The sequence below is a fragment of the Danio rerio genome, chromosome 9, assembly GCF_049306965.1.
Source record: "Danio rerio strain Tuebingen ecotype United States chromosome 9, GRCz12tu, whole genome shotgun sequence".
Classification (NCBI taxonomy): Eukaryota; Metazoa; Chordata; class Actinopteri; order Cypriniformes; family Danionidae; genus Danio; species Danio rerio.
In genome coordinates, this window is record NC_133184.1 from 9,052,638 (window position 1) to 9,075,180 (window position 22,543).

The window sequence follows — 22,543 nt, forward strand, 5'->3', positions numbered from 1 at the left end:
CACATCGTAAGATATGCAATGTTGTGTCTGAATTATAGTTGACCAGGAGCCGCAGAATTGTATTTAATTACTGTATGTATTTGGAATTTATAAGATTTATGCAACAACAACAAAAAGTTTTCCTTGCTTTGAATTTTTGGCTTGTTTCTAGTACTAATATCTACATTTCAAAACGAAAACGAAACCGTTTTACTTTTTTTTTTTTTTTTTTTTTAATAAAGTTTTTACCACTTACCGATTTTTTTTTTTTTTTTTTTTTTTTTTTTTTCCCCAGGAAGAATTTTAAAAAAAAAAGTTAAAAAATACAAAATATTTTTAGTTGATCTAAGAATTTTTTGACATCTGGACTACTAACGAGATAAAGCAATGTAAAAAAGCAATTTTTTGCATTGTTATTTAATCAATTTGTGTACCTGAATACTGTTAGACTCCATAGAAAACCATCAAATAGAGCTATGCAATATCAAATTTTTCCAATATCGTGCAGCCCTACATGCAAGTATTCATTTGATGTTGTTTGCTACAATTGTTTGGCTACAATACGCAGATCTTTTATGTTTGTTGGTTGATCCTTTCATTAACCCTTAACCTTTTTATTTTTTTTCCTTCAACATGCATGAGATTTAAATATTAAATTCATCTTAATTTAAAAGGTGAAGTGTTTGCAGTTGAAGTGAATGTAGGGCAGTGTGCCAGTGTTTTATTTGTTTGGGTAAACCATATCAAGGCTTGAAACCAGGACTTTAATCTCCAGTTCAAATGTTCAGATGCAATTGCATTATATAAACCGTACAGGTGATTTTGAAAAACATAACCTGATTAATTTACTCAACCCTGGTAATATTTCAAGTAATAAAAACTTTGGAAATTGTTGTGCAAAACGGTAACATTCAATTGAGAATGGGGCAATTCTTTACTTTTGCTAATGAGGTTATTATTCATTTGTTCTCTCTAACAGCAGGACTCTGCCATCCCATGCAGCACCTCAATGGGGGTGACCTGATGCGCGAGAACATAAATGGGAATTCATCCGAGGTTAAGAGTGGTGATCATATTGGGAATGAGGGGGTCTCCTCACATCTTGGTCTTTTTGACAGTGGCCTTCACTACGGGCACCATAACGGCTTTGGAGACACAGCTGAGAACATGGAGGACGCCAGCAGTCAGATAGAGCACCGCAAGTCAGTCAGTGTAGAGGAGCAGTACGACCACATCACCTTCGACACCATGCACATCTATCATGGGTGTTAGGATCGTCCTGTCCACACTTAACATGCCTTTATATGTCCATTAAGAATGTGCTGGATTGCTTTAAGTCCATGTGTTTTTGAAAGGGACAATGTATTTGTGTTGTTAAATAAAAAGTGCATTTTATGTATGCTTTTTTTTTTGTATTTTTAGTTTGGGTCAGTCAGAAAATCATGGAACTTATGCATTATTTGATCCAATGTATTAAATGTGCCTACGAACTAATTATAATTGTTTAATGACATCTCTTTCTTATGTAGTATTAAGAGCTGCTTATGATTAAAATGGTTGATCAGTTGACTGAATCAATTGTATGTTTTGTTTTGCTCTATCTATATTTTGCTTGTAATTATGTAACGAGTAGCCAGGCAAAATACTGAATCATTTCGTTTTGACATAAGGTCAAAAAATGATACAATATTAACTTAGCATGGTAGTTAGTTCCATATAACTCCAATAAAAAGTTACGGATACATTTTGTTGAGTTACTAAACACCAACAAATAATTTAATAAATGATTAAATGTTTTACAAGTAGTTTTATCGTCGGTTTAGTTAATTAAATTGAATAATAACCATATTATAAAGTGTTGTCAAACAATAGCAAGGTTAGGCCTTTAGCTAGGTTAGGGCTAACTTGTAAAAAGAGTAGGCCAGAATGTGTTAAAATGTTTTGTCTTATAATAAATAGCTTATAAAATATTTTGTGCTGTTACATACTGTTAAGTTAAATTAACGAATAGTTATTTATTGTATTTTGAAGTGCTCTAACTTTTATCACGATATAGTATGTATTATTGAATGTCGAAGTTGGTTTTAATTGTTTCCACAGTCTGACTCGAAACGCGTTTAGTATCTAGTGTATTCCCACTTCGTTAGAATAAAAAATGTGGCTTTAAAAACATGAATAACGACTAAGCACGTCGTTTACCTGTTATGAAATATCAGACAGAGTACAAGGTGGACGTTTACTGCGTTTCCTGCCCTTAACCGCTAGGAGGACTCTCTGACCTCATTCCTCCCACAGAAACGTCATCGAGGCTGTTCCTCCAACCAAGACTCTACCAACGGAAAGACAAATAGGGGGACTTGTGACGTTTACGTAGCGCTTGACAAACATTTTACTTAAATTCTCGAATTATTTCCATTAACTCAAAATATTTCAAACAACTATTAGAATATTGATCACTGCAATTTTTCAAAACTAAACACACATTTGATTATAGGATCTTTTGCGTGATGACTCTGTGTTTTTGGTCGCAAATAACTCCCCTGTGTGGGACAGGTGGTATATTCGTGTCTCGTGAAAAGACGTCTTGTACTCAGAAAGGAATATTAATCATCGCTGTTGTGATAAATACAGTTACCTTAGGATTTCTTAATAGGGCTCTAAAAATAAGCGCTGACGCTTTTTAAGTGTAGTTAAAGATGTCCACCCCAGCTAGAAGGCGACTCATGCGAGATTTTAAACGGTGAGTTGCTGTTCAGCGATAACGTGAGATGTGTTTGTTTTGATGGAATAGCTGGCTAGCTAGTTAGCTTCATAACATTTAAGTCGGTAGTCAAATACTTTAACGTCAAACACACGATTAAAACGTGGTAATTTACTTTGTTTATGCTGTTGTGAGTTTGTCGGTGGTATTACACTACCTATTCACGTTGTAATGTTTCATTTTAAAACTCTACATTTGTTTTAGCTTGTTAGCTAGCGAGCTTGTTCGAGCCGGTTAGAGAAGTTATTCAAGCTTGACTTGTCTGAATGTTATTTTTTATTAGCCAGTGTCTGGACATTTTTAGAAAGTAACCACACGTTGCCATGTTATGTCTTGGGTGTTTTCTAATAGATTTATGCGACTGACACTGAAATAATTGTAATGTGTTGTGTGGTGGTCCCAAAGGCTCCAGGAGGATCCCCCAGCCGGCGTCAGTGGAGCTCCATCTGAGAACAACATCATGGTGTGGAATGCAGTTATTTTCGGGTAAGCCGAGAGCAAATATGTGTCTGATCGAGTCCAAGCTCCTGAAATGGAGATCCCCATGATGAAAAACCTCGGAATATATGGGGGTTTTGTTACTGACATTTTCCCAGCATGATGTGTGGATAACACGTTATTTTAAACTACGTGTACTTCCTTAGGATAGCACGATGTTACTATGTGGGTTAATGTTAGGACAATGGCTAGGTTTATTAGTATCTAGTAATTGCACAGTTTATGTTTTGCAACAAAAAAATACGTTTCATATACATGAAACAGGACTGTAAAATAAAATATTAGTGCTAAGCAAACACAGAATGTCTCCATATAGTTGGTGGGAAAAGAAATAGGAATGTTTTGGATAAACATTCAAATAACATTGAAATAATTATTATTTGTTAAAAAAAATAATAATGAAAATCTTCCTGCAATGTTTGCCATCGAAGAATAGATTGCATTTATGAATTGCATTAAAACAAACTTTTTTTAAAGCAATATTTTACACTTTACCGCATTAAAAAGTATATATAAATAAAATTTTATATATTAAATTATATTAATATATTATTATATATTATTAATATATGTATTATTATTATTAGAATTGTTTGAAAGTGAGTGTAAACAAAGAGCAGGCACAGTGTTGGTATCGGTTTCATTTACAATAGCACTTTATTTTTAATATGTTTTACGATATGACTTTTTTTGATGGAAAAGTAAAAAAAGGTGGAGCCACATCCACCTATTACACAATTGACATGGATAAACCAAAGTCCTGATAGCTTTGATTTATCACGGACAGATTTTGTTCAATGTCTTTTCACTCTTCAGTTTCAGTTGAAGTAGATTGTGACCGTAAATCTGTAACTTAATCTGCAATTTATCTAAATGTTTTGTTTCTTGTTTTCACATGCAGTCCAGAAGGAACACCTTTTGAAGATGGTAAGCTTCTGTTTGCTGAACCGAACTTGTGCAAATATGGTTGAATATGTTTAAAGTAAATTAGTAAAATTTATACTGAAATAAAGATGTTTGCTTTGCCCACAAGGTACCTTCAAACTCACAGTCGAGTTCACAGAGGAATATCCCAACAAGCCTCCAACAGTGAGGTTCGTCTCAAAGATGTTTCATCCAAATGGTGAGTGGTGATTCTTGTTAGTCTCAAATTAAAAGTAATGTTAATGTTGAAAGCTTTATTTATGTATTTTTTTTTAAATAAAGCTTTTAAATGGTAGTAAGCATTTTAATATTTTGCTTAGCATATTTAATATTACAATACATTTTTATTATCAAATGCATCAACTCTTAAGATGTTGTAGGCCAGAATAAGGGTTACTGGTGTATTTTTGTTGGTTTGAGAGTGATTTGCAGTATTAGTTTGGGCTGGTTTCTTCGATACATTTCTTTATTTATTTTTTTTTAATGAACATTAACAAGATTCAGACTTTCATTCTGACTGTGAATGTGTAAATCTAACTCTCCTCATGTCTTTCTCAGTGTATGCTGATGGCAGTATCTGCCTAGATATTCTTCAGAATCGATGGAGTCCTACTTATGATGTTTCTTCTATTCTCACATCAATCCAGGTATGTTAAGTCATTTTGTTTAAAAGTCATTTTAATGTAGCATGTGGAAAACATTTTACATTGACAATTGTCTGCTGCATGCCATCAAATAAGCCACAAAACTAAAAATTGTTGTCATTTACTCAACTTTCAGTTGTCACACGCCTATTTAAGTTTCTGTTGAACACAGTATTTGCATTTCCTGCTATGGTTTGCAAATCGAAACTAGTTTGCAACAATCTTTAAAACATCTTCTTTTGTGTTCAACAAAAAAAAAAGTAAACCCATGAAGTTTCCCACACCACTTGCATAAGTAAATGGTGAGAATTTTACCTTTTGGTGAACTATGCCTTTAGGTACTGATTTTTGGTTAGGAAAGTAAATAATGTTTTACTTTTGCTTTACTTATTACAAGTTTGTTTTCCTGTTGTGTTCTTGAGACCTAAAATAGATTTTGTTTGCCCTCTGTTTCTTTACAGTCCCTTCTAGATGAGCCAAATCCCAACAGCCCTGCTAACAGCCAGGCAGCACAACTGTATCAGGAAAACAAACGGGAGTATGAGAAACGGGTGTCAGCGATTGTAGAGCAGAGCTGGAGGGACAGTTGACCACATTCTTAAACCACGTTCTCACTCAAACATCCTTTTCCTTTTTTGTTTGGCTCTGTTGTTGGAGGATAGTTTTTCAAATCTCCATTTTTAAGTTTTTATGCACTTTACTCATGCAAGATTGTGATTTTTTTTTTTTTTTTTTTTTTTTTTTTTTTGGTTTTATTTCTCTCCCACATTATTGCCTGGACTGATTTTCAACCCTCATTAAGATTATTGAGAGGGGAGTTACCCCTGGTGTACAATGCTTGACTAATTTTGCATCTGGCATGAATATGCAGTAATTGTCCTCTTTTGCAAAATGTGAAAGCATCTCTAAAATGAGTCGATCTAATCCAGAAACATGACTCACTAAGAGACTTGAAGTCATAGTAGTGTTGATGAAAACGTCATTGGTGCTTCATTGTCAATTTTAATATCATGATTTTGCTTAACACCGTTGAAAGTGTCCTTTTAAATTTCTGTTTTGCTCCCATTTTACAGGATTAGTATTTGTTGTGTTGGTTTAGTCAGAAGGAAGGTTAAGTGTTCTACCACATAAGTGGTGAGCTTCTCTCGTTCGCACTGATAACAAAGATTGGTAGACAGATATGAGAGTTTATATTAAATACCAATTTATGCTAACAGAAAATGGCAATATGGTGTGGAGTATAAAATATAGCTATATTTACTGGTAAAAAAAAAAAAAAAGATTTGCTGGAATTGCTCAATTTAAAAATATCCTCCAAAAGCTGTGTAACCTTTCAATGGCTTGTATCACAAGTCCAATCAAGTGAAATAATGTCTTCAGGTGTTTTTTCCCCCTCAAGCCCTTGATCTTTGCAGATGTTTGCCCTGTTACATGCATGAATGCCTGAGTGTGTCCTTGCCTCTACTGATCTCTTGTATATACAAGTCACATCTGAATTTTGTGTACAGATTTTGCACTGGTTGGCAATCTCATTTTCCAGCACTTGTAAATACTTAAATAAAAGGTGAAACTACGCTTGTGAGTCACTAATGCTTTATACATCGATATCTTTCCATTTAATAAAGACTAATTTGAATTAACAACAAAGATTTGGGTGAAATGTCACCATTTTATTAGAAAAAAAAAACTTCTTGGAGAACATGCACAATTGATCATGTTACAGAAGTGTCGAAGACAAAATGTTTGGTCCACAGTGGACCTGAGCTAACACTTAATAGTGAAACTTTACAAAAAGTTCTCAATTAAAGGATGCGTTAACAACAAACATTTGTAACTTCTGTTTATAGAATGGCTTGGCAGCTCAGGTCCGCAAGTTTCTCACTGATAAAGGGATTAGTTTGTCCAACAAATTAAACTTCTGCTATTTACTCATCCATCATTTAATCCAAACTGGTTTGATTTTTCTTTCTTCTGTTAAACACAATAAAAAATGTTGGAGAATAAAAACCATTTGACATCAATTTTTTTTATTCCTACTATGAGAGTCAATGGCTGTTATTTTCCAACATTCTTCACAATATCCTCTTGAGTACAATAGAAAAAGGTTCAGAACCATTTGAGCGCATATTCATGAGTAAATATACATTTTTGATGAACTATCCCTTTAATCTTAACTAATGCTAACAAATTAAACATTTTAGCCGATGAACTTTGTAATTCTTAACTAATATTAAAAAAAAAATGAATAAATACTGTTGCAAATACATTAACTAATGGAACCTTCTCATAACGTTATCAATATTGTAAGGCCTTGTGTTTTAAAAGAACAAAAGCCATGCAACAATACTGCGACCTGTGTGGCTTATTTCACATGAACATATGTACAGTTACGCAAGACATAAATACAAGTAGCTGAACATAAAAATGCACTGTTGTCCTGTTGGATGAACTGGATACTCCTAACGCTGTAGAACATTGATAACTACACAACTGATGAGCGAATCCTCTCAGAAATATATCCCTAAAAGATATACTAACCATTGACCTGGTACATCATCACAGACTTCTCAAAACTGATCGCTTAACTCTCGAATGTCAGAAAGTTCGCCTGACACTACCTGTTGTACGCCCTCTCCTTTTTAGACCTCTCCAATGCCTTGTCCATGGTCTTCTCGTTGTCTCCTCTGCACTTGGGACAGTACCATTTCCCTTTGGGCTTATGGTGCAGATCAACACATGAGAAGTGAAACCATTCAATAGTGCATTCGTCATTATCGCAACCGATCATCTCTCCGTAGGACACCTGCTCACAAAGGCAGTAGGTGGGTTCATTGGGATCAATGGGCAGGTCAGTTGGCGACGGCTCTCGGTCTTGCTTGCTCTTGGACCTCTTCTTCTTTTTGGATGATGTTGCTGATGCCTTAGGCTTCTTTTCTTTTGGCGTGCCTGATGAAACATCCTCGATGTGCTCCAAGCTGTAATTAGAGTTCTCCCGATTCTCTGAGCCATTTTTCTGCCTTCTCGAACGCTTTCCACCAGATTTGTCAACTGAACTCGGGGTCTCCTCTCGTCTCCGATTTGCAGTTAGTTTACTGGCCGAGAGCAGTATATCAGAAATCGTCGTCATGGCTGTGGTTGTTATGGCGCTCGGGGTGCTGCCCACTGACACGCTGCTCTCCGGAGAGTCATGACTGGCCTGGAAAAGCTCGCCGTGCCACTCCAGCTGTCGGCTGCGGTTCTCCACCATTTCCACCATTTGGCCTGCGATCTGGATCTTTTCATCTCCGAGTTCTTCTGTGCGGATCAACGAGCGCTGGATGCAGTGGAGCAGACGACGTCTCTGGACCGGATCGGATTCTTGTCTGTGCTTTTCATAAGCTTCATCCAATTCGTTGAGGATCTCTGTATGATCAGCACACCAGGAATAGTGTAAAAAAATATGGCAAATGTTAACATAATTACTACCATAATAACTGACATTTAAAATAGAATTTAAGTTAGACATTTAAAAAAGTAGTAACTGTAACAGACTACAATATAAAAATGGTATATGCACTGCTATGATGTGTCAATCATTTTTTCATATCCAAAATGGGGGTGGGGGGGTCAATAGATGATGCCATTATTCATCGCCTATGGACGTCACAATGCTAAGCCGGCATCGCGATCCTCCGTCCCGCCCCCTTTTGGAAACCTGCTCTCGAAAAATACGCACTTAGGCCCTGTTTACACTAATACCTCTTTGTTTTTGTTTTAAAATGCCCTTTTAAATCTATCCACATCCACACTAGTGTTTCACCTAGCATTTCTAAAAAAGCCATCTGTCCACATTATACAAGTACCACTTGCTGAAAACGCACATCACGTGACCACACACACATACTGTCATGTGCTCGTCTCAGCTCCAGCTCAGCAAATGTTTTGAGCAAGCGGCAACCTCCCGCTCTCTCTCAGGAAGCCAATACGGAAGTAACTAAAACTGCAATTCATTCGAAATTCCGCTAGTCCTGGCCGCTCCTGGCTCTAAAACAGAGCAACTTTCAATTGAGCCCACTGTTAGAATGGCCAACTTTACAGCAGAAAAAAAGGTGTTTACAGCCTGGTACAAAAAAAGATTTTTGGTTAATACAGCTAATATTACCCTTCATGACAACTGTGAGGGGGGTGAATTTTTTTTATAACTCATCCGTTTCCTTTATATTAAGTTATATTAAATTTGCATAATTAAGGGCGTGGCCACTTGATTGACAGCTAGGTCTCGTTGGTCGCCGTCACGTCACCTCAGCTGAATCCGGCAGATTAGCCACTGAACTCGGCATATTTATCGTATTTCTGTGTTGTTTTATGTGGCTTTACACAGTCAACTGCCTTTTGGACTTGTTTCCTACAATTATTTGATGGAATGTCATGCTTAGTGCACTTAATTGTGCTCACAAACCGTTCACGTGGCCTCCGTTTCCCATGTGAGTAAAGTTATATACTTATATACCATCTCAATACATGTATTTGTTTTATTTTAGATCATTTATCGTTAATATTTATATTTAGAGCTGTAATGCACTCCAGAATCTGTCAGATTGATTAGCTGTAGGCTCTAGAACAGTCATGTGAAGCGTTGTCATACAGTGTTATGCTGGATTTCATTAATAGTCTTGCATTTACTAACACAGACTATATCTGAAGTGTTTGGATGTAATTCGCGTTTTCCTCCTGTTGAGAAACGTCATAAGAACAATGTTTAGTGGCTCAGTGTATTACAGCAGTGTTTTTAAAAGACTAAACACTTTATTGATATAGTGTACAACCAAGCACAAGTGGTCAGAATACAAACGAGTCACAGGTGATAAAGTATTAAGCGTTCTCCCAAAGTAAACCAGGTGTCTGAACCAGGTCCAAGCAAATTGCAGCATGCGTCTGTAGCTCCGATCACTCTCCGCCTCTTTGCCCATGTTTGGTATCCCGCCGTGGGTGTGATGACGCGCGGACAAAATGGCGACGGTTGGCCGCGCCTACCTGTGGCTTCTTTTGCGCTCTTTAGAAACCTATGGGTGACGTCACGGATACTACGTCCATATATTTTACAGTCTATGGTTTTGAGTAGTGCACGTCACACAGTTTATCAAGGTTGTCCCGCTGGATTGCGTCTCACTATAGTTGTTAAACGTAATATTTAATTCATCTTGTCTCTGTCTAACGACTCTGGTCTTTTGAATCTATCAGGTGTTGTGTCCCAGCATCAGTAAACTGCTTCAATCTTTCACTGACATGCTTGTACCTAGTCATTTTAGAGTAAACCTCAGACACTGTTGGTTGTGCACCTGTTTTTACCAACCAAGGTTGTCAACACCATTATAATGACACAGATCACTCTGCCAGAGTCATGCCAGGGTCCCGCGGAAAAAATGATTGATAGGTGGTAATTTGTGTGTAACTAATCTTTATTTACTTATGATTTGGTTATGGGTAAAACAAAGACCATGCGGGTCAAATTGGCTACAAACAAATAATTTATTTGTTAGGAATTAATTAATTAATCATGAATAATTATTTCACAAATGCCTATGACGACGATGCCATCGTTCATCGCAATGTTTCACATTAGAAATCTTACGATGCCAAATTGGTCGACATCACCCAACCCTAGTTTGAGTGGTTTGGAAGAACCACCCCTCACTGACAAAGGTCCAGAATTTGTCTCATGCATGAGCTAATTTGTCCTATTTTGACTGCTATGACAGTCTGTCTTATATCTGCTAAAACAAGCAGATTAAAAAATAGTACATATCTAAGGGCTGTTGCAATAATAAATGGACATTAAATCGAGGGTGTTTCTGGTCAAAAATTATTTTAATCTTATTCACTTTTTAACCTGCTGCTAGAAAATGCACTTTATACGCACATCATATGCACTTTTAGTATTGCATTGTTTTTATTTTAATGATTGATTATTGTTGTCATTTTATCTTATTGTTGCCATTTTATCTTTTTATCTCTTGTTATTATTGTTGGATGTTTTAGATAAATAGGATTGCACTGAGGAGAAGGGCAAACATAAATTTCGTTGTATTTTGTACAATGACAATAAAGATTCTGATTCTGATGTTATCATGGTGAAAAATAACCCATCGAAGAGGCTTTAAGGCGAAGCAGAATTCTCTGTTGGCTGATGCTTCAGTGTGACTTTAGTTCAGTTTTGGCCAATGCTAACATTTTTTTTTTTTTTACGAATCCAACATCAAGCTGTGCAAGAAAACATACAATCTGACGTAAGAGGAATCCCCTTTCGCTGCTGTATTGTTTTTAAATAGAGAAAACATTTTACAAGTAACTTTCATTCTAAATCTTGGACCTCATTTTTGAAGCAAAAAAAATGACCATAAAAAGCTGTAAAGCACTAAAAGAGACCCATGTTAAAATGTATTTGAACACTATTTTGGCTAAAATAGTCAAAAAGTGTGGTTATGATGACCATGCGACAGCTAATTCAGAATAGTGCTTAAATGTCACTAAAATGCAGTATATAAATTTCATAATTAAATGGGAAATGAGGCGTACAATTGCAAAAAGGTCCAATTTTGGAAAAAAAATACACCCCTTAGGCCAGGCTGGCAACAGGCCTGCAATCTCATGTCAAAACATTCAACTGTAACGGTTAATCAAATGAAGCTCTAGGAACACTTTATCATTGTATTTATTTATTTTTTGTAAAAACAACTTTACTTATGTCTTCTGCGCTAAATTAGGGTGTGCATCAGGGTGTATTACAGGCAATACGAAGCTTACATGTTGTACTGCTGACTCTAATAGCAATGTCATACTGACTGTAGTAAACATGGACCCTAACAACCTGACAATGTTTTTTTAGAGCACAAAGTGTTCTTGAAACTTCATATGACTAAAGTTGAACCGATGAAGTCACGTAGAAAATTTTGGCAATGTTTTACTTCCTTTTCTGGACTGTCTAAAATATCTTAGTTTGTGTTCCTGAGATGAATGAAGGTCTCAGACATGAGGGCGAGTAATTATTATTAACTTTTATTTTGGGGTGAATTACTACTATAATCAATCTTATTAATAAAGAATCTCGTTAATGACATGAACAAATCCCTCAGTAAAAAAGCTAACCGCAGGAGATTTCTAGCTTTTTTAACTATAAAAACAATTCGTGAAATCAGATTGCCCCTGTAGTGACTCCTAGTAACTTAATGCCCAACCACGTTTGACAGAAACGTTACACGGAGTTGCTAACAATATGGTTTGTGTATATACTGTTTCTATGATTTTTTTTCAAAGCACACAACATCAGCACACAGTTGTGATTTCAAGCTACGTGATTATTGTAACAGGAAGTTTGGTGGCGCTAGACGCTGCCAGACTCCATCCGAACAGGATGTGTGGCGATTACATAGAAACCGCTAAATAATGTGCACAACAATAGCAAATGCATTTACTCAATATACTTAATAAACTGGGCAGCTTTACACTCGCAATATTGCCTGTTTCAAACTTGCCTGTTTCACGTGCTAACGTTAACAGTTAGCCGCTAGCCAGCTAGCTAGTGTGACATTTAACACCCGTTGCTCAAACAATGCAGTGTTACTGTGCTTACACTTCTGCCATGTGGAAATGTCTGTAATCTCTCACCTTGATATTTGGCGTCTATTTCCTTCATAAGAGACACACATCTTTGTAGGTCCAAAGGCAAAGACTCAACCAGCTCCAGGTACTCCTCAACATAGTTCACCACAACATGAGACGACTCGCCGTTTGATGAAGGATTCAGCATCTTTTCAAACGCATTTAGGATGTTGATAAATCTGTGATAAATCAATTTTAATAATTATCCTATGCTATGGCCTTTGTTTTAAAAAAAATAAAGGCTGCTGAGAAAAGTTACTAAGGTGTTAGTAGTAGTATTGAGTTGTTCAGGACCAGTGACGATTCTATGGCGGAGACCTACCTCATGAATATTAATATCTTTACGCTGACGTTGATGTGTAACCTTCCAACCGAGTGTCTAGGAAAGCAAAATATGATTAATATTCATTACAGAAGCTGTTATGTATGAATATTTTTCACAAAATAAACTGTAAAAAAAACGTTTACAGTGGCACGACGCGTGGTGGCGTCTGTCAGCAAGACTTCAACGGTCATTTCGAAGGATAGAAATTAAAATGCTCTGCATGTTATTTTAGGATTAGATGGGTTTAGTGGAGTTTGGATTGTGGAATAGAAAAATACAGAGGAAAAATGACTGTTGACTACGCACAACCCCAAGTAGCCTTATTTGAGTTTGAAAGATGCAAGGAGTTCAAAATAGCCTGAGCCGTCATATGAGTTGTTTACAGACTTGCTGCATATTATCACTCATCAATTATATTTTGTTAAGGATATAATAATAATAATAATAATAATAATAATAATAATAATAATAATAATGAAAGAAAACATAAAAAATTGTCAGAGAGAAAGCATAAAGTATAAATGCCCCAGTTTACTTTGTGTAGTAATTAAGAAACGGTCAAGCCAGATTAAAGACATTCTCTATGCTGAAACAGATTGTGCAAAGAAGTTTCCAAAGAAATGCATTGAGATTAAATATATTGATATCGTTATCTTTGGCAAATTGGCATGGAGCATGTGTTGCAACAGAGAAACACACATTAGACGAGAAAAATTATACTGCATGTAAGCAAATGATTAATAAACCATTTAAATGCATATTTTAGGAGGAAAGTTGTGTGCTTTAGGGAGGATTGTTTACCCAGGTGAAAAAAATATATAACTAAATGCAACTAAAATACACTTAAATACCCGCAAATACATTTTTAGTACATTGTTTTTTGTTTTTTTGTGTTAAATAAAAGTTTGATGGTTTTACACTATAAATATACTAATTAAAAGTATGTTTATACTTCAGTAGGACTTTAGTACACTTGACAAAAGTATACCAAATACCAGTAATACTTAAATAATTTTTTAGTGTACTACAATAAAGTACACTACAGAAAAACATCCAAAAGACTTTTATTAGTGTGTTTTTCAAAAGTGTGCTTTAAATGCTTTAAACATTAGTTGATTTAAGTACACTGTTTACATACTAATCCTAAGTTTAAAATAAGTTAATATATAAAAAATCTATTTGTAATGTATTGTAGTAGAAGTACATTTTCCCAAAAGTTGTACTTAAGTACACTTAATGTGAATGCAATATTATCACTAACACTTAAATTGATTTTGAGTGTGGTAATTTTAAGTTTTTAAGTAATTTTAAGTAGAAGTACATTTTCCCAAAATGTCTTTACAATTCATATATGTGCTGTAATGTTGCATATATTTATATTTTTGTGTTCTCAGTTTTTTGCTAAGTTTTTGTTCTGTCCCCTAAGGTATTTTTTGGACTTGTGGTTTATTGCACAAAAAAGATTAAAGTGTTTTGATGAAGCACATATGCTGTTTTCTTTGTACACACATTATCCCAGGTAAAAAAAAAAGAAGTGCACTAAAATGCACTTTATTTAAGTATACTTAGTACACTTTTCTGTAATGTACTATAAGTGCTCTATTTTCGCACACTAATTTTGTACTTAATGTACTAAAAGATAGTATTAAGTATATGTTAAGATAAACTTAATACCATCTAAGTGCACTCAACTGTGCTATTTTGAGACACACTGAAATTGAACTAAAATGTGCTTTTAACATACTATATCTGTATTTTAAAAATATATGTTTAGTTACAACTAGAAATACACTTGAACCCTAATTTTAAATATTTAAATATATTTATGACTAATTTAAAGTATAATAGTAATATATTAAAAGAATATTCAAATTGTTAAAAACGTGTGCTAAATACTGTATTAAAAGTGCTCTATTTTCCTAAACTAATTTTGTATTTAATGTACTAAAAAGTTGTATTAAGTACATTTTGAAATAAACTTAAGTACATCTAAGTGTACTCAACTGTGCTATTATGAGACAAAATGAAGCTGATCAAAAATGTGCTTTTAACATACTAAACATTTATTTAAACAATATATTTTAAAGGGATAATGTGTGTACAAAGAAAACAGCATCTGTGCTTCATCAAAACACTTTAATCTTTTTGTGCAATAAACCACAAGTCCAAAAATACCTTAGGGGACAGAACAAAAACTTAGCAAAAACTGAGAACACAAAAATATAAATATATGCAACATTACAGCACATATATGAAATGTAAAGAAATTTTGGAAAAATGTACTTCTACAATACACTACAATACATTACTAATTTTTTATTTTTTTTTTAATATTAACTTATTTTAAACTTAGGATTAGTATGTAAACAGTGTACTAAAAATCAACTAATGTTTAAAGCACACTTTTGAAAAACACACTAATTGTCACGATAACTTCATTCACATTAACCATGGACTACAATTCCGCCATTTCTGGACTACATTTTCATACATGCACTCTGCTCACGCACACATGCTTCCTCATCTAGAATGATTACACTCGCACCACCTGAGGATTTTCAGAGACTGATTGCCCACACTATTTAAGCAACACACTCACTCATTCACATTGCAGAGTCTTGTTAACTGTAAAGTAACACTACAACGCGTTTCCTAGTCTTGTTTTCCTGTGTTTTGACCCTAGCCTTGTTAGGCCGTGTGTCTTAGTCTGCCGCCTGCCTTCTGACCACTTGCCTGATCCTTTGACTACGATTCTGGACTTCCCTTGTATGTCTGTTTGCACCTGTATTGACCATTGCTTGCCTGACCACTGATTAAACCTGCACGTGGATCCTATCTCTGTTGTTTGTGTCACTCCTCAAGTTACACTAATACAACTGTTTTGGATGTTTTTTCTGTAGTGTACTTTATTGTAGTACACTAAAAATTTATTTAAGTATTACTGGTATTTGGTATACTTTTGTCAAGTGTACTAAAGTCCTACTGAAGTATAAACATACTTTTAATTAGTATATTTATAGTGTAAAACCATCAAACTTTTATTTAACAAAAAAAAAATAAAATAACAATGTACTTAAAATTTATTTGCGGTTATTTAAGTGTATTTTAATTGCATTTACTTATATATTTTTTCACCTGGTATCCCTTCAAATTATATTGTTTAAATTAATGTTTAGTATGTTAAAAGCACATTTTAGATCAGCTTCATTTTGTCTCATAATAGCACAGTTGAGTACACTTAGATGTACTTAAGTTTATCTTAAACTGTACTTAATGCTAATTTTTAGTACATTAAATACAAAATTAGTTTGGGAAAATAGAGCACTTTTAATACAGTATTTAGCACACTTTTACAATTTGAATATTCTTTTAATATATTACTATTATACTGTAATTTAGTCATAAATATATTTAAATGTTTAAAAGTAAGGTTCAAGTGTATTTCTAGTTGTAACTAAACATATATTTTTTAAAATACAGATATAGTATGTTAAAAGCACATTTTAGTTCAATTTCAGTGTGTCTCAAAATAGCACAGTTGAGTACACTTAGATGGTATTAAGTTTATCTTAACATATACTTAATACTATCTTTTAGTAAATTAAGTACAAAATTAGTGTGCGAAAATAGAGCACTTTTAGTACATTACTGAAAAGTGTACTAAATATACTTAAAGTGTATTTTAGCACACTGCTTTCACATTTTGTATATTCTTTTAATATATTACTATTATGCTTTAAGCTATTCTTAAATGTATTTATAAATGTTTAAGATTAGGGTTTAATTGTATTTCTAGTTGAAACTAAATATAAATTTTTAAAATACAGATATAGTATGTTAAAAGCACATTTTAGTTCAATTTTAGTGTGTCTCAAAATAGCACAGTTGAGTGCACTTAGATGGTATTAAGTTTATCTCAACATATACTTAATACTATCTTTTAGTACATTAAGTACAAAATTAGTGTGCGAAAATAGAGCACTTATAGTACATTACTGAAAAGTGTACTAAGTATACTTAAATAAGTGTATTTTAGTGCACTTTTTTTCACCTGGGTATGCCTTCCCACGGTAATACCATCCAGAATGCATGTCTTAATGAAGTCTGTATCATCCAACAGACTTTACTTCAGAGCGTAGGTATGCCTCGTAGATGGTGCTCTAGCCTGAGTGATTGTGTTAACCACCAATGCTGGTAGGTCATCTTAGTCCTCTGCGGTCTCTCTATGGATCATACGTGGAGATTTCAGAGATCTAGGCACGATTGCCAGATGGTGCCCTGTCCCTATGAAAAAAGGTCCTTCCTCAAAGAAATCTGCCAGGGAGGGGCCGTCGCAATGAGAGGGAGTTCTGATATCCAGATCCGGTTGGGCCAGAGATGGACAAATATCAAGACTTTCTCCTCGTCCTCACTGATCTTGCAGTGACGGTGCGAATAGGCTCAGAACATTTTGAATGGTAGCTTGTGAGGGCAGTGGTTCAAAATGCGCATATCTAGGATTGGTTTTAACCCACCACTCTTTTTGGGTACGATGAAGTACGGGCTGTAGAAGCCTCACCTTATTTAGGCACAATCGCTGACGCACCAGTGGTGGGGCAACAGGGTAAAGCAGAGCTCACCCATAGGAGGGGTCTCGAGGAAGAGCGGAAGATGAGAAGTCCAGTCTTACCTTCCACCCAAGAGCCTGTGGTGCGGCTGGAATTATGAGAGAAAGAAGCCCATCCTCTGGCACTCTTGCAAATTGTGGCGAAGATAACTGCTCCTGTAAGCTGGAAGGCACCACGTTCCATGCTAGCAGCGTTCGAGCTTTCACACCCAAAGAAAGGTGAAGTTGCTCTTTTATTGAAAATTTGGTAGCCACCGGCCATAAGGCCAGCAGCCTGGTGTTGTAATGGTGTTAAAGGTGTCACCAGAGGAAAGAGCAAACCGCCTTTTCTCCTGGTGGTCCATCTCAGGGATGCTTTGCGGTTCTTTTACTGGACTTAGCAGCAGCCTGGGGAAAGGGGCACTGGTCGTCTGTGAGGTGCTTGATGCTGCAGCTTAGCTGGTGAAGTGGGCTGGGGCAGCGGAGCAGGTCTTGCAGTAACAGACGGGCACCCTCAGCAAAGAACAGCCAAAGTGGATGGGTTGGCAGGGGGAGCTGTTTTGGGAGGCTGCCTGTAGATGACTTCCCACATTGTACTTGACTGCTGTTTCACCGCTGTGAATTGCTGGGTGAACACACCCACAGTGTCACCAAACAGGCCAGCCTGGGATATGGGTGAATTAAGAAAACAAACCACAACATCGCACATATCTGCCAGGTTTAGCCAGAGGTGGCGTTCCGGGCCATCATCCTTCCCAGGGCACTCATAGCTGACTTGGTGGTTCTCAGATCAAAGTCGGTTTTGGTGCATAGTTTGTGCTTTAAGCCTGGGTCTGAACCTCCCTTGTGAGGTGAGCTAAACCAGACAGTTATTGACGTGCAGATGACTGATTCAATGATGGAGGTGTAGAACTGTTTCAGCAGCTCCTTTTGGAAGGTTGAACTTCCTCAGCTGATGAAGAAAGTACAGCCTTTGTTGAGCTTTTTTGATAACGGTGTTAATTGAGTGTCCCACTTCAGGTCCTGAGAGATGGTGGTGCTCAGGTGCCTGAATGACTCCACTGCTGCCACAATGCTGTCCATGATACTCAGTGGGGGGAGAGCAGGGGGATTTCTTCTTAAGTCCACTATCATCTCCACTGTTATCATCTCCACTCCACAGCTCCTTAACCTCCTGTCTTTAAGCAGAGTAGATGCATGTAGATGGAGCCTGGCCCACAGCAGTGTAGGCTCTAGCCCTGAGGGAAGCAGACAAACTACACGCTTCGGATGGGAGCTGAGGCTGACCCTGCCAGGAAAAGGCACCATGTGGGGAGATTGACCGCAATACACGCTCAACCTGGGGAATGCAGGGTGACGCACCAGTCCGATGAAAAAGCCAGGAACAGGAGAAAAGACCCAGCTTGATCGTCTTTTTTAACGCTGTCTCGCGCACTGGAACTGGGAGAAAACAGCCTCTTAGAAGATGGCAGCTTTTGCTCTCTCTCTCTAATGTAATCGAAGGATTGCAGCAAAGAGTCTCTTTCAGTTGCGTGTGAGGCTCTGAAAGGGAAAATGTGCCAAGTGATATTCATCTGACTCCTTTAGGCCCTACTCACACTATGCTATCCGAACCGTGCCCCAGCCTGTTTCCCGGATCCTTTGAGAAGTGTGAGTGCAGTGAATCAGGCTCAGGAAGGGTTCATTTGGGCTTTGGTGCGATACGCTTGTGTGTGAGTGCAAAACGTGCCTGAGTCCGAAACTGAAAGCATAACGTGACTTTTAAGGGACTGTTTGATACAGATTTATTCATCATTTTTACTGTTCAATGAATGCAAATTGTTGCAGTATATTGAATACGCAAACCCCTCATTGCACCACAGCTGCACCATCAGCAAACCTCCTAATTCCTGCAGCACGAAGACTTTATGATTGTTTATGAGCGTCAAAGTGGCTGATCTGCGTGTCACTGCATATCAAACAACGACAGCTATATAACTAAAGAAATGTCCACTGTGCTGAGCGAAAGCGCTTACTGAAGAGCGCAACATTGATGTCGTAAGCGTGCCTCGTCCTGAATGTAATGTGAGTGCGGGCTGCCGAGAGAGACGGGAGGGGGCACAAGTGCGCTTTGGCCCAGTTCAAGGCAACTGTATATAGTGTGAGTACGCCCTTAAAATCAGCTATTTGAGATTGCTGCCACCTGTGTTTGCTGGGAACTGCCAATTTCATTGGCCCATTTTATATCTCTTCAGATTATTGGATTTTTGTGTGTGTATATATATATATATATATATATATATATATATATATATATATATATATATATATATATATATATATATTTGACCATGATCTAGTTAATATGTTAACTGCAAACATGTTTTGTCTTTTATATTTGCAATAAATATTAAATTGCATTTTATTTTATTTAAATTTCAGTTCCATCAAATGATTCAAAATAACTGAAGAATATTTCTTTTTATTACTGCCAATACGCATACTCTTTTTTTTATGCAACATCTGAACTGAATCACTGCAAACTAATGTGGAAGTGAAAAATCAGGCATGACTGTAAGCAGTGGGACATAAATAACAATACTTTCATCCTAGCAGGAACTCGTCACCTTGGAATTTTTATTATTAAGGTTCTATCTGCGTTCTAAATGATTTGGAGATAATGAGCTTCAAAGTTTTTGCATTCCATAGCAAACAGTATGTGTATAACATTTGTTTTTTAAAATAAAAAAACTTCTTCAAACAATTCTTCAAATGTTAACAACTTATAAAAAACATCCCATATTGTAAAAAAAAAAAAGTCATTTAATAGGAAAATGTCAGTAACTCAATTTTGACAAAAATGTCAGATAGAACCTTATAATTCCAAGGTGATGAACTGTTGCCATTTAAATCTGATTTACTTTTAAACTGCAAAACTCAGACATTGCAAACTTATAGATGTGTTATTGTACTAAATAACCTGTAGATTGATCATTACCATGACACATTGGACAATAATAAAATGACATGATATTTGGCAGCTCTACCAAGGGTTGCATGCTGAATGTGTTGTTATAGCCTGGAAAGCAAATGTTGTAAGGGCTCTAAGAAAATTACTTTGTACATTTGTCCCACTTTACTTTTGTCCCCACTTTTACCTATTACAGACATTCAGATATCTGTGCATACTTTTCCAGGTAATATTTAATATATATATATATATATATATATATATATATATATATATATATATATATATATATATATATATATATATATATATATATATATAATTTTTTATATCACTCAAAAAAGCTATAAATTGTGCCCTCTCTAAATATCCTTTAGCTGGTATCCTTTTCCTCAAATGCTGACATGTTAAAAGGTTAATTCTTGATTCCAACACCAAGAATGTCCTGCAGGGGTCACTTATGTTTAAGCAATGAGCCTCTAAATTCTGTTTATTCTCAGCTCTGATGTCTTCTGCCACATCATGTACATATCTTTTTCCTCTGAGGGTATAGTTGTGGAATCCTTGTTTCCATTACATCCCTAAAAAGTTAAGCTTTAACTGTTGTGAATGACCTTTAAAAATGTAAAAGGTAATTCTACAAGTGTATTATTAGCTCAAAAAATGTCACATGACCGAAATGTCATAATGTGCAAATGAGAGGGGAAATAAGTGTAAAGTTCTCCAGAGAGAGCACAGCAGAGCCTCGTAGTCTTGTGTACTCTGACCCGAGCGTTGTCGTAACAATTCACCTCTTACGCATTTCTGTGTCAATGGAGAATTCCGAGTTTGGACCAAATTAGGTTAGTTTCCACATTAACTGAATGTCAAGAATCGAGGTGTTCTTACTGCACAAGTGAGGTTTTGCATAGATGCTGTCAGGCTTTGGATAATGAACATTTAAATGGCTTTCTTTATGAAGAGCATTCTTTTGAAGGAATTTTGCTCATTAGATGTTAGCGCAGTAACCTAACGTTTAGAAATGTGCCGTAAACTTGTCATTTACAAACCCATCTCTTGTTTAAGCCCTGTTTGAATTTCTTTTGTCTGTTGAACACAAAAGAAGTTATTTTGAAGAATGTTGGAAAACAGCAGCAGTTGACTTTCATAGTATCTCATAGACTTTCACAGCATTTTTTCCCCAACATCCTACAGAATATCAAGTTTTGTGTTCAACAGAAAAAAACAAAAGCACATTAATAAGAGTTTAAAACCACTCAAGAGTAATTTATTCAATTATTTTAATTATATTTTTAAGATTTTGTGGTGGCATGGTGGGGCAGTGGGTAGTGCTATCGCCTCACAGCAAGAAGGTTGCTGGTTCAAACCTCGGTTTGGTCAGTTGGCATTTCTGTTATGGAGTTTGTATGTTCTCCACATGTTCACGTGGGTTTCCTCTGGGTGCTTCGGTTTTCGCCACTGTCAAAGACATGCACTGAATTGGGTAAGCTTAATTGTCCGTAATGTATGTGTGTGAATGAGAGTGTATGGGTGTTCCCAAGTGATGGGTTGTAGCTGGAAGGGCATCAGCTGCATAGAACTAATGCTGGATAAGTTTATTTCGATGTGGCAACCCCTAATTAATAAAGGGACTAAGCTGAAAAGAAAATGAATGAAGGAATGAATGATTTCCTTTGAATTATTTTATCTCTCATTAGGTCTAAATTCATTCTCAGCTTTGAAAGTTGAATATATTATTATTATTATTATAGGAATGTATTTTAAAGTGTAAGTTTCTTCTGTGGGGAAAAGATATATTTTCAGTAATTTGTATCCAGTCTTCAGTGTCACATTACTTTTTTTTAGAAATCATTCTAATTTGATTTGCTACTCAAAAACATTTCTGAATATTTTGATCACACTTTTCTAAAAGGTTTCATTAGTTAATGTATTTACTAACATGAACTAATTATGTGCAATACTTGCACAGTATTTATTATAGTTCAACATTTACTAATGCCTTATTACCATCCAAATTCATCATTGTTAACATTAATCAATGCACAGTGAGCTATTTGTCTAAACTAACATTAACTAACATGAAAAGTACTGTAATACATGTATGTTAATTGTTTCTTCATGTTAGTAAATGCATTAGTGAACAATTCAATTATCTGAATATATTTTGTATTGAAAGCTGTTAGTGTGTGAGAACTAAAATACAATCTTGTTTGTTTGTTTTTTTCCAGGATTTTTGTAT

The 22,543-nt window shown here is 35.7% G+C and overlaps 3 protein-coding genes across 9 annotated transcripts in view; 2 read left to right on the forward strand and 1 right to left on the reverse strand.

Moving 5' to 3' along the window:
• Positions 1 to 1,553, forward strand: part of ankrd10b (ankyrin repeat domain 10b) — a 39,344-nt gene extending 37,791 nt beyond the window's left edge. For 3 of the 6 annotated variants that reach the window (XM_005167452.6, XM_073911986.1, XM_073911988.1), the window contains one exon: positions 959 to 1,553. In XM_005167452.6, the coding sequence (XP_005167509.2) occupies positions 959 to 1,251 (293 nt within the window). In that variant the 3' untranslated portion in view covers positions 1,252 to 1,553. 6 annotated transcript variants of the gene reach the window in all.
• A 1,028-nt stretch (positions 1,554 to 2,581) lies between these two features.
• On the forward strand, positions 2,582 to 6,380 carry ube2al (ubiquitin conjugating enzyme E2 A, like). Its single transcript, NM_199719.1, is given in 6 exon segments — positions 2,582 to 2,719; positions 3,146 to 3,226; positions 4,140 to 4,165; positions 4,272 to 4,361; positions 4,721 to 4,809; positions 5,268 to 6,380. Coding segments are annotated over 6 exon segments (459 nt in total). The 5' UTR covers positions 2,582 to 2,675; the 3' UTR covers positions 5,397 to 6,380.
• A 75-nt stretch (positions 6,381 to 6,455) lies between these two features.
• ing1 (inhibitor of growth family, member 1) lies at positions 6,456 to 13,084 on the reverse strand. Of its 2 annotated transcripts, NM_001040356.1 has the most exons (4): positions 12,913 to 13,084; positions 12,767 to 12,823; positions 12,451 to 12,623; positions 6,456 to 8,208 (listed from the first exon to the last, which is right to left on the reverse strand). In NM_001040356.1, the coding sequence occupies exons 3-4, from the start codon at positions 12,590 to 12,592 to the stop codon at positions 7,421 to 7,423; spliced, it is 930 nt and encodes a 309-aa protein (NP_001035446.1). In that variant the 5' UTR covers positions 12,593 to 12,623; positions 12,767 to 12,823; positions 12,913 to 13,084; the 3' UTR covers positions 6,456 to 7,420. The 2 variants fall into 2 exon arrangements, with proteins under 2 accessions (NP_001035446.1, NP_001417874.1); NM_001430945.1 differs by lacking the exons at positions 12,767 to 12,823; positions 12,913 to 13,084 and having other exon boundaries at positions 12,451 to 12,757.
• Positions 13,085 to 22,543: the final 9,459 nt, after the last annotated feature.